This window comes from Neltuma alba, unplaced genomic scaffold (assembly GCF_004799145.2).
Source record: "Neltuma alba isolate B1F8T4 unplaced genomic scaffold, ASM479914v2 tig00001227_pilon, whole genome shotgun sequence".
Classification (NCBI taxonomy): domain Eukaryota; kingdom Viridiplantae; phylum Streptophyta; class Magnoliopsida; order Fabales; family Fabaceae; genus Neltuma; species Neltuma alba.
Genome location: NW_021632385.1, coordinates 17,392 through 29,603, shown reverse-complemented (window position 1 = coordinate 29,603; position 12,212 = coordinate 17,392). Strand labels below are relative to the sequence as shown.

Below are 12,212 nucleotides of genomic sequence, written 5' to 3'. Positions count from 1 at the left end.
ATCTTAAATTCTTCCAACGTTACACCGATCGAATCGTTCTCTACCACTTTCCCAACCTTCACCCACTTCAAACTCACCGTTTAATCTGTCAAAAACTCGCTCAGCACCTCCGAAATGGCTCGGGTGAAGCAACCGAATGTGGAAAAGGGAGAAGCACCGGAGAAACAGCCTCAATCGAGTGACACCACCGCTTCGGGTACTCGAAAGCGATACAGACCGAAGGTGAGAGAGGAATCAACGAAGAAGAGAACTACTCTGAAAATCCGGGAAAGTCGGACCGAAGAACAACCGGCCTCTCTCAGAAAGTCTCCCCGGTCCAAATCAAAGCTACCGATTGTAACTGAGGAATCGGAGACCGAGTCGGATGATGGAGTCTCAGTTCAGAAAGCTGTGGAATCAGCCTTGAATATCTCTGTCCCCAAGCAACCGAGAAAGAAGAAACAGAGGGCAAGTGAAGGAGTCGCTCGGCAAATTCCTTCTGAAGGTATACCCACTGAATTTTCTGAGTTATTATCTGGCAATCTCGATATTGAGGTTAATATAACAAAGTATAAGGCCGATTTTGCCAATAGAAAATTCTGTCCTGTGGTATCTGTTGATTTAGAGGGTCTGAGGAAAAATAAACAGATTGAGCTTGATTTAAGTGACCCACTGCAGCATTATTCAAATTGGTTAATTATTGGTGGTGAATACTGTCCCGAAGTGGTTAAAAGATTCTACTGTAATATGGAATCAGTAGAAAAATATGATGATAAAGACAATCTCATAGAAAATTGTCTGAAAGTTACACTGAGAGGCAGAGCTTTTGAAATAACCAGTGCCAAAATAAATGAGTTGCTAGGAACTCAAGATTTTGTGCGAGGTGGTGACATGAATGAGGTAAAGGCTTACAGAATCTTAATGCAGAACAGTGATTATCCCGGTGAGCTGAATTTCCCACCTAAGCAGATGTGTGACTTCTATAGGATCATCCATTACATCTATTCTAGATGCATGGTAAACAAATCCGGTAGCTTCTCACATCTCACTCAGGATGATTATCTTCTACTAGCCCGGATTATTAGTGGGGAAAAGATTAATATTGGGGATCTTATTTACTCCGAGATGAAGGACTTTGTTCTTAATAAGTCCAGATCAACCCCAATCCCCTATCCTCAGTTGGCCACTTATTTCCTTCAGGCACATAACATTGCTCCATTTGAGCCTGGGGAACTCAAGACCAAGGTTCCTAGTTTTGGCCTCACTCAGCTCCACAAAATGAGGATCTCTGTTCCCTTTACACCATCACAGAAAGTATCTCAGAAGGATAAGGGAAAGCAACCAGTTGCTAGTGCCTCTCGGACCCAGGATGAAGCCGAATCCACTGCTGCTCCATCTCATACCCCTGGTCCATCTTTTATGGAGAGGTCCCTCAGGGAAATGTTTCAGGCTGAGCTTCGTGCATTTGAGACCAGAGTCTACACTACTGCCAGAGACTATGGGGAAGTTTCTGACCGGAAGTTTGATGGCATTCTAAGATTCTGGATCTTCACCAACAAGCCATGGTGGTTTTGGAAAAAGAAGTCACTGAGAGGTTTAATTCAGTGGACAAGGAACTCCAAGAGCTTAAAGGCTTAGTTACCTCTCTCTGCCAGCACTTCACTCCACCTAGCACAAGCTTCAGCTATGAGGATCTCCTCTTCCATCCTCCCTCTCCACCACACCCTGAGCCTGCACCTCCTTCCTCTCCTTTACCTACTTCTCCTATTTCCACCACTTCTCCTTCTGTTCCATCTACTTCTACTTCTGTCCCTACTACTCTTGCTCTTATCACTGTACCTCACCCTGTTCCCTCCTTTCATTTTCCATCTATTTCTCCACTTCTTCCCCTTCCTCCTCTCCCTATTTCCCTGACCATTCCCTCGGCTCCTACCCCTTCTGATGCTGACAAAAAGGGGGAGAAGAAAACTGATGATACTTCGTAGATTATATGGCTTTATGAGTTGCTTTTTATGGCTTTTTGGTTCCATGTCATGACGTTATATTATCTCTTTTGTGATTTTCTTTTGTGTATCTGGATAGTGCTTTTATCGATAATATGTTCTTGATATTTATCTGCCTTTTTATGCTTTTTAAGAATATGAAACTGTTTGATGTTCTCTCTGATAAATGACTCTTAACCTGTGTTTTGTCATCATCAAAAAGGGGGAGAATGTTAGGATTATAGTTTTGATGATAACAAAGTCAGAATTTCAGGGTTAAGTATTTTGATCGATAACGTGATCGAGCAATTAGTTATCGCTAAGGTTTCAGATAAATGATCAAGTATAAATCGGGTCTAAGGTAGTCTTTTTGATCGAAGAACTATTCGATGAATATTTTATCGATTAAGTGATCGATAATCGCTAGTATAAATATCACATAAGGGTATAGGAAATTATCGATAAGCTGATCGATAATATCAGGTAAACAATCGAGTTACTGATAAGAGACCCAAATCTGAAGTGTATTTATCGATCAAGTTATCGATAAATCAGTCATCAATAACGACTTCGATAAAAGGTAACACTCTGCACATTAGTTCTGTTACAAGTTTATCGATCATGTTTTCGATCATTTGTTTATCGATTACGTGTTCGAACTTTATGCTCTAACTCGTTAAATGCAGGAGATCAAATTCACTGATAGATCGATAATTTTATTGATCACAAAATTATCGATCACATGATCGATAATCAATGTCCTTTTTACTCCTACTCAGTTTTGCTACAGCTAAATTATCGATAACATTATCGATAATTTTAACTTGTTTGCTTAAATAAGTTTTCACATAACGTGATCGATAAAGAGTCTGAAAATTGACATATTTGCATTAAGTTATGGTGAACTATTTTTCGATCAAGTTATCGATCACTGGTTTTTCGATAAAATGTTCGATCATTTAAATTCCCGGAATTCATGTTTTTCACAAAACGTGATCGATAATCATTTCCTTTACCTTACAGGATTAAAATTCTTTCTTCACTATTATCGATCACTTGTTCGAATAGTTAATGATCGATAAGATGTTCGATCATTTCAAATAGCCCGTGTCCTTCTTTGATTATTTACATAATCATGTTTTATCGATAATATTATCTATCATATATTTATCGATAAGATGTTCGATCATCAATGACTGAAGCTTCATTTTAATAACATCTAAATTATCGATAATCTGTTCGGTCAATTATATGATCGATCACTTGTTCGATCATGCAATGATTTCCTCTTTCTATGAAAATTCTTGGAGCCGATGATCCAACACTTGATCGATAACTTTAGTGATCTATTTCGAAAAGTCTTCATTCCGTTTATCGATAACTTGATCTATCATCAAGTAATCGATCATCTTTTCGATCAAACCAAACCGGAATGACACTCTGTTCTTGTTACTGATAAATGATCTCGTCACAAATCTTGAATGATAAATTAGCCTTCCTTCTGTATTCAAGGTTAAAGCACTCACCACAAAATTCTCACTTGTTCTAAGTTTGAAATATGCAGATTAATGAAAACGAGTGCAACGGCTCTTCAATGGGATTACGTAGACTGCGACCTACAGTGTCAGAAACTCAGACGCATTAATGGCGGAGCTGTTAAAACCAGTGAAACACGCAAACGAAGTCACAACGGCTAGAAGCCCTCCGTCTAACGGCTATTTAACGATATCAACTATAAAAGGCGCGAAGAGGCATTAATGAAGAGAATTGAATACCGGAGCTACCATCTGCTATTATTTAGTTACGCATTCAATACTCTGTTTTTCACTTTACTACTGAGCATCAGTGTTTATCATTGAATTCACTCTGTAAGAGAGCCATTCACTACTTTTATTAAAAACTTGAGAGACACTCAAGAGTGTGGACTCTTGAGAGGGGTTGTACCCTTACGGGAGTAAGGGGGAGTGATTGAGCGATTCAATTACTGTACCGAGGCACCAAGAGCCCTGTCGATCTTGGAAGATAGTGAAATACTCAGAGGTGTTCTGGGGACTGGAAGTAGGTCACGTGGATTAGACCGAACCAGTATAAATCTTGTGTCTCCTCTCTGCGGTTAAAATTCTCCTTACTCTGACTCCCTGGTTTTATTTAATATTTGCACGCCTTTAGTTTTAAATTTTTGTAACTCACCCAATTCACCCCCCTCTTGGGTGAGATTGTTTCTAACACATATTAGCGAAGTCTTGATGTGATGCATGTGAAGAAGAATGTGTATAAGAGCCTTGTTGGCACACTTTTACATATAAGTAGAAAGACTAAGGATGGAATCAATACAAGACGAGACTTAGTCGAAATTGGAATAAGAAAACTCCTCCACCCACAAGAAAGAGATGGTAGGAGGACTTATTTACATCCAGCTGCGCATACATTATCAAAAGAAGAGAAAAAAGTTTTTGTGGTTTTGTCAATAGCATTAAAGTGCCACAAGTTTATTCTTCTAATTTGAACAAACTTGTTTCAATGCAAGATTTGAAAATAACGGGGATAAAGTCTTATGATTATCACGTGTTGATGCAAAAATTACTTCCACTTGCTATTTGAGGCATTATGAAAACCGATGTGAGAAGTACTATTATAAGACTTTGTATGTTTTTTAGTGCCATTTGCAACAAAGTCATTGATCGTACTGAGTTAGATGAATTAGAAAATAAAGGTTATGTGATCCTCTCCCAATTAGAAATGCACTTTCCTCTATCATTTTTTGATATTATGGTCCACTTGATAGCTCATATTGTGTGAAAGATAAGACTTTGCAGCCCTGTGTGTTTAAGGTGGATGTACCCGTTTAAGAGATACATGAAAATCCTAAAAAGGTACTCTAAGAATCCTTATCCACTCGAGGTATCGATTGTTGAGAGATATGTAGCTGAAGAGGCAGTTGAGTTTTGTAACGCATATCTTGATAGGGTAAAGGCAGTTGGGCTTCCTCAATCTCGACGTGATTAGGGGAGAAGCAAGGGAACACGGGGTGTTATAATGAAGTCTATGTCAAGAGAAGTTGTAATATAGGCACATCTATACATTTTAAACAATACGGATGAAATTTTGCCTTACTTGAATGCCCACAAGAATATACTGAAGAACTTGAATCCAAGAAAGAATGATATGCAACTAGCTAATGAACATAATAAGTCATTTGTAGAGTGGTCCAAGCAAGAAGTATTAAAATATGGCAATCCTTCTGAGACAATATAGAGGTTAGCTGCAGGGCCTTGTTTTGAGGTTTTGTATTGGGGCGGATATGACATAAATGGTTATTCATTTTACACAAAAACCCATGACGATAAGAGTACCACGCATAACAGTGGGGTGATGGTAGTAGCTGAAGCTATGCATTTTGCTAGTTCTAAATATAGAAACCCAATGTTGGCAGTAATGTCCTATTATGGAATAATAGAAGAGATATGGGAGGTTAGTTATACCAAGTTTAAAGTTCCCGTCTTCAAATGTAAGTGGGTTAATAGTAATGTTGTGCAAGGGGATAAAGAATTTGGATTTGTTTCAGTCGATCTTGAGAGGTTTGGATATGGAGATGAGCCATTTATTTTAGCTAGTCAAGCGAAATAAGTGTTTTATGTTCCTAATCTAGCAAAGAAAAAATTGTCTATTGTGTTTCAAGGTAAGAGGCAAGGAGTTGATGGAGATGATGGTGACTCAGAGTTTAATCTTGATGACCACCTCGCCTTTCACAACTACTCGACCTAAAACAGTTGAATTAGATTTGGTAGATAATGACTATGTTGTTAGAGATGATCATTGTGAAGGAATTTGGGAGGATAATCGTTGTAAGGCCTAAATAAATTATTTGATGTTTCTTATTAAATTCATTTCATATTTATTATTATTATTCGTAATATGATTTTTTTTGTTATATATACTTAATGTTTTTATTAACTTGATATTTCTTATTCTTATATTTATTAACTGGTTGTTCTTTGAACAGGAAATGGATAAATCCGGTCAATAGGACTCTACCAACGACAGGTCCTTTACTAGTAGCCAGAGAAAGGATAGAGGGCCAACCCATATGAGGCATTTGGCTTTACGTGATGAGACCACACAGCCCATGAGGATTACAGTGGAGTTTGATCATGGTTTGGAGCCTATAGGAAAGACTAGGGCTCAATTTACTAGTTATGTGGCTTATATTGCATACAGTAAGATTCTGATTGACATTTCTAGCAAGAAGAAGGTGGATAAAGATTTGAAGCAAAACATTTGGGAGGATATTTTGGTACATTACGAATTCTTTTATCTATTTGTTTCAATTATAATTGCTTATTTACTTTTTACCCTATGCTATTGTATTGCAGTTGGCATTTGATATTCCCGCCACTAAGCAAATGAGAGACCGTCTGTTTAAACAACTTGATGAACGATAGACGGATTTTAAATCCATGCTTACAAAGCACTATATTCGTGGAAAAAGAAAGGTTGAGCATCCTAAGGAATGATACCAGTTTATTAGCAATGAGGTATGAGAGAGTTTTGTGAAGGAACATAAAGACCTTGCATTTCAGGTTTGGTTTCTTCAAACTTAGTTTTTAATCAGTTCATCTTTTATTTAACTAAACTAACTTTGTTGAATTTGTTTCATTGTCATAAGCATTGAATCAGAAGAACAAGTAAATATATGAGCAGAATGTGTACCCACATACCATGTCTCGTGAAGAGTATGGTGGGTTGGAAAGAAGCATGATGGAGGAGCAGATGGAGAATGCATAGATGGTAGCTGCTTCAGATCCTACTGGCTACATTTCAGCCATTGAGCATCCTTCTCGCTAAGAAATATAGAAGGTGATGAGGATTAAAAAGGGTCAATACATTACTCTAGAGTCTACTGATGTTGCTGAGAGGATTGTAAGTAATATTTATACATTATGCTTCAAATTGATTTTTTTAATTATCTTAAATTGAATTTCTTGCTTTAATGTTACAAAATACACTTGAGAAGCAATTATCCTAAGGTACATTCATCCCTCAAGGACAGATGGATATCTTAGCCACTGTTATTGGAAAGGCTGACCATCTTGGTAGAGTGAGAGGGGCCCCTAAAAGGATTAGTATTAAATAATTTTTTGGCGCTGGTTCATAAAGAAGCACTGGATCATTCTTTGCTAACATGGTATCTAAAGAGGAACTCGACCAATGATTACATGAAGAAAGAGAGAGAGTTCGAGCTGAACTCAGTGAACAACACAAGACAGAGATGCAAAAGATACGTGAGGAGTTCGACGTTAAGTTTCAATAGGCTATGATGATGATGGGCACGACCGGATTCCAGATGCCCCGAGTATCTGAACCTTCCCAGGTAATAATCATACATATTTTCAAATCTTCTAAAGGTTCATTTGATCCATTTAAACTTATTTAATGTGCCTTAACTAATTTCATATTATGTTTTAGGGTTCACTTATGATAAAAAGTGGGAAGCGTAGTAATAATTAGATACAGCAACTGACAGTGTCTAACCTTGACCGTAGCCATAACCCTGTCAAAGATGATAGAATGCCGTGTGCTCTTTATGTGGACTTTGGAGATTTAGCTGTTCATGTCACTAATGGTCGAGCATTCTTGGGCACAATGATCCATGGCATGAAAGTTCCAAAGGATCAAGCAAGGCTGACGGTGGATAGGATTCTTCATGGTCATGGTGGTACACCAATACCCAACCCTACTGATGAGGTTCAACTATTGGCTTAGGCTAAAGGACATTTCATTTTATGGCCAAAGAAACTTATTACAAAGCCATTGACGAAAAAGGTGACAGCGAAGAAGGCCACAGCGAAGAGCGCATCATCAGATCCTGTACTTCTGCCTCTTCCTGGTGATCTTACCCTTATGTATTCTAGTTTGGAGGTTCTTCATTCCATAGTGCCAAACATGGATAAGCCCGTTACTTGCAAAATGCTGCTAGGGATTGTGGGTTCAAATATAACATACAACTTCACTATTGACAAGAAGGACCTCGTTCAGTTCCTCAACTTTAAGGAGCTGGATATAGTCCTTATGCAGCTGGCTATTTTGTAAGTTACAATATCATTTTCTTAATTCATGTTATACTTATACATGTCCTAATGTTTCTTATTTGAACAACAGGCATTTTACTCAAATCTGTCGACAAAGAGGACTTAAAGGAACATATGACTTTATGTGTCTGTAAAGGGTGCAGAAAATAGTCAATACTATGGAAGCGAGGCCGATCTACATGATGACTACAATGACTCAGACAAGAAAGCAAATATATTTTGCACCTTACATGGAAGGGTAAGTATACTATTGTATTTGAGATACACAAGTTGTATGTATAGGATTATAATTAACATGGTTTGTATTTTGCAGTTATCATTGGACCCTAATTGTTGGTGCCCTTTTTGATAACAAAGTCTACTGGTTCGATTCCCTCTATGGAAGTCCATCCGAAGAAACCAAAGATGTCATCGACACGTTAGTTTTTGTTTATATATTTATTACGAGTGAAGTTTATAAAAATATGCTCTAACATCATTAAATTTTATTGTTGATAAGGCTTTTCATAGTTTCAATGTTGTGGTGAAGAAGCAAAATAGACAACCACCAACATAGATTCTCCCAAAAGTATGTTGTTTTGAGCTAAATATATACTGTTAAATCTTTTTCAATAATTAAAGTTAATGTTTATAATTAAAGTCTAATATTCAATTTTATATTTCATTTTGTTAGTATCGTTGTCAACAAGAGTGTTGAATGTGGATATTATGTCATCTGCTACATGAATGACATCATTGAGACATGAGTGACTGAGAAATTAGATAAGGTAAAGATAAGTTACGTCACATGTAATTCTTCAGTTCTTTTCACATTTTTGATTAAGTTGACTATGTTATTTTTTATTTATAGGTATTTCAAAATGTTACGCCATATCAAATGGAAGAAATCAACTTGACGAGAGATACTTTGTAACAACATTTCTATAGAGTTTTGAAAATTTGAAATAGTTAGATCATTCCTCAAAAAATTCATCGTTAGATTTTTTTCTCTTAGTTCCCCCTATACATGTTCCTTAGTTCTATTGTGCAGACATAATTAGCTTAGCTTGTTACTATTCTTTGAATTATGCCTTTACTTGTTGTTAGGAGAAGTAGCAAGCTAAGGTATCATCTTGTAGTTATAGGATTGGTTTCTATCCTGCCTAGATAGATTCGACCCCTTGTAAGCTCTTTGTGCCTATGTTAAAAGAAATTTCAATGCTTACTGCAATGTATGTATTAACCAGCTAGTTATATAGTCATCTTGAAATAGTTTTGTATTTATATTCTGCACTGTCTGCATTTATTTGGAATTGTAAACTGCAGGGAGCCAAAAAAAAGTAAACAAAATATTATTAAAAAAAATTACACTTTTAACGGCTGTTATTTAAATAACAACCGTTAAAAATATTTACCACGGCGGTTCTTCCAAAAACTGCTGTGGAAAATTGAATTTCCACTACGGTTACTTTAAAAACCACTGTGGAAAATGAATTTTCCACGGCAGTTTTATTAATAACCGCCATGGAAATTTGATCTTGCATGGTGGTTTTTATCAGAACCGCCGTATTTTATTTACCTTTCAACGTCAATTGTATCCATTGCGCCTTCATTGTTAAAAACCCTTAATAATTGCTGTTAAAAGCCTTTTTTTTGGTAGTGCGTGTCAAAAAACTTGAGGTAACCACTTTCTAATTTACCTTGTATGCTTGTTGATGTGATTATATGCATGTTTTGATATTATAGATGTTATTATTATATGTTATGGTGATTTATGTATAAAAAATAAAATATATATATATATATGAAAATTTATGTTTTGATAAATTTATCAGTTAAGTGGGCATGAATTATTTTATCTTGTGAATATCCTGTTGATGTTGAACAAAAATTTGATTATTGAATTTGAGGATGCTTTATGAATATTGGATTATGCGGAATTGGATGGTTGGAATGTTTATGGAGTTGTATTGGGTTGTGTTGAAATGTAATTGTGGGAGATTTGATTATTTATACCACGTGGTATAGCCATTACTTGGCACCCAGTGGCTAGCTTTAACATTCATAGGGCCCTTGGTATCACCCTTTCTTTGGTCGAGTCAAGGGTCAGTCCAAGGGACATGACACCTTTCCATATTCCAAGGAAAGGGAACCCATGGTCCGATATGAGCTCTGTAACTTTTGGCCAAGTCACACCTCATTATTGGAGAGTTTGGTGCAGTCTTGCAAAAGAGACGAATCCTATGATGTGTGAATAGACCATGGGTTCTGTCAGAGGTTATAAGAAGGTTATAAGGATGGTTGATGAAGTTCCGTGCATGCAAGTTACTTTTTGAATTACTATATATTATTTTCCGTAAAGATGTTTACCCTATATGTTATTTGAAATTATACTTTGCCTACTTAACTATCTTGTAATAACTCCATGTATACTTGTTGAATTGGAATTATGGTTACTGGGTCAATTTGACTCACCCCATGGTTATTTAATATTTTTTTCAGGCGAGGGTTCAGGTGTTCATCCCCAAGGGAAGTTGTTCGAGGCTTGAGTTTTCCTTTCCACTCTATATAGCCTCTGTTTTGGTATACATGATTTGATTGATCTATATTACCAAACTTTAGGGCCTTTTTGTTATACTTGACATAATTTTAACTTTTCCGCTATATTCTGGAATTGTGCTGTTGGGCGGAGCCCTTTTTGACACGTGTGACTTTTAGTTTGGTTGTAATTGTTATGGGCAGTAGTGATTGTTATTCTAATGAGCTTCAAAGACCCTAGCCCATTTACAACTGGTCTTAATTGTATTTTGAGATTCCAAAGTATTGTTGGTAGATTTGATACATACATGAAAAATCAAGTGTTAGACCCTTTCTTATTTGATTATCTATCTTTACGATTCTAGAACAGTAGCTACTACTCTGTTAAAGATATTGATTGTTATTGATTGTTTTTTATTATGGTAGATTTCTATTTGATTGGTTTTATTCTTCCTACCATAGCTATTACTTAAATGTTTTTGGTTAATTCTTTTTTATTTATTGATCTTTAAAAAATTAATTATCACTCTGAAAATGTTTATTTACCATTAATTATGGAGGCTGTTAACGCTAGAGCGTCTACAATTCTGAACAGCACCATTGCGGCTCAAAGGAAGCTCAACGGAGCTATTCTATTCCCAAATACTGCACCTACGAACACCCACACCCCCAGAAATGGAGTTCAACAGCTGGGTTGAAGTTGACGGAGCCTTTTCTTGTCTCAGTAAGGCTGCGGCTTGTGGTGGTATCATTAAAGGTATTCATGGCAATATTCTTGAAGGTTTTCAACTCAAACTTGAATCAAGGGATGCACTAACTGCTGAGTTATGGGCATGCATAATGGGTCTCAAAAGAGTTTGGGACAAAAGCTATAGGAATATTCTCCTTCGAAGCGACTCACAAGAAGCTCTGAATTTGCTGCATAATAAACCCCCAGACCTGCGTGAAGACTACATGCTGATTAAGGAAGTTCAAGAGATGATTAAACGTGATTGGAGAGTGGAGCTTCGCTATATTCAACGTGAGCAAAACACATTAGCAGACATCCTCGCTAAGAGAGCCCTTGAAGGAAGTACTGGCCTTCTTCTACTTCATCCGGACTCTCACGAATCAGGACTTCTGTCCCAGGGGACTGAGTTTTATTTTATTTAGTCTCCTGCTTTCCCAGTTTATCAACAACAAAAAAAGCATAAATTGATAGATTGCTATATTTTTGCAACTCAAAATGACATCGTTTCTTAGTAAGAGGAGGAAAAAAATATATAAAATTCAATTCAATCACCCCATCCAAAACTCCTGATCGAATCGGGATGTTGGTTCATTGGTTTGACTAGATGATCGACCTAGTTTGAGATTTAATATCATGGGATAATTCGTAGAAAATGATGAATAATTATTAAATAATCCTAACTAGTAGTAATTAATATTATATACACACACAGAACTTCAAATTGTCGGAAGCGAGAGATGAAAATAATGACCTTGTTGTGAACGAGATCTTGTGACAAACCAGTAAACGAGGTGGTCTGTGAAAGGAATTCTTCCAAGCTGGACTTCATCTCTGAACGAAGTAACAAACTCGCTCGCAAATTGATGGCCATTTGCGTTCGTAACGCCTCTTGCTGCACAGGTGCTGAATACACCT

The 12,212-nt window shown here is 36.8% G+C and overlaps 1 protein-coding gene across 1 annotated transcript; it reads left to right on the top strand.

Annotated features, from left to right (window-relative positions):
• Positions 1-11,242: 11,242 nt before the first annotated feature.
• LOC114754247 (uncharacterized) lies at positions 11,243-11,719 on the top strand. The gene has a single exon (XM_028943039.1). The coding sequence runs from the start codon at positions 11,243-11,245 to the stop codon at positions 11,717-11,719; it is 477 nt and encodes a 158-aa protein (XP_028798872.1).
• Positions 11,720-12,212: the final 493 nt, after the last annotated feature.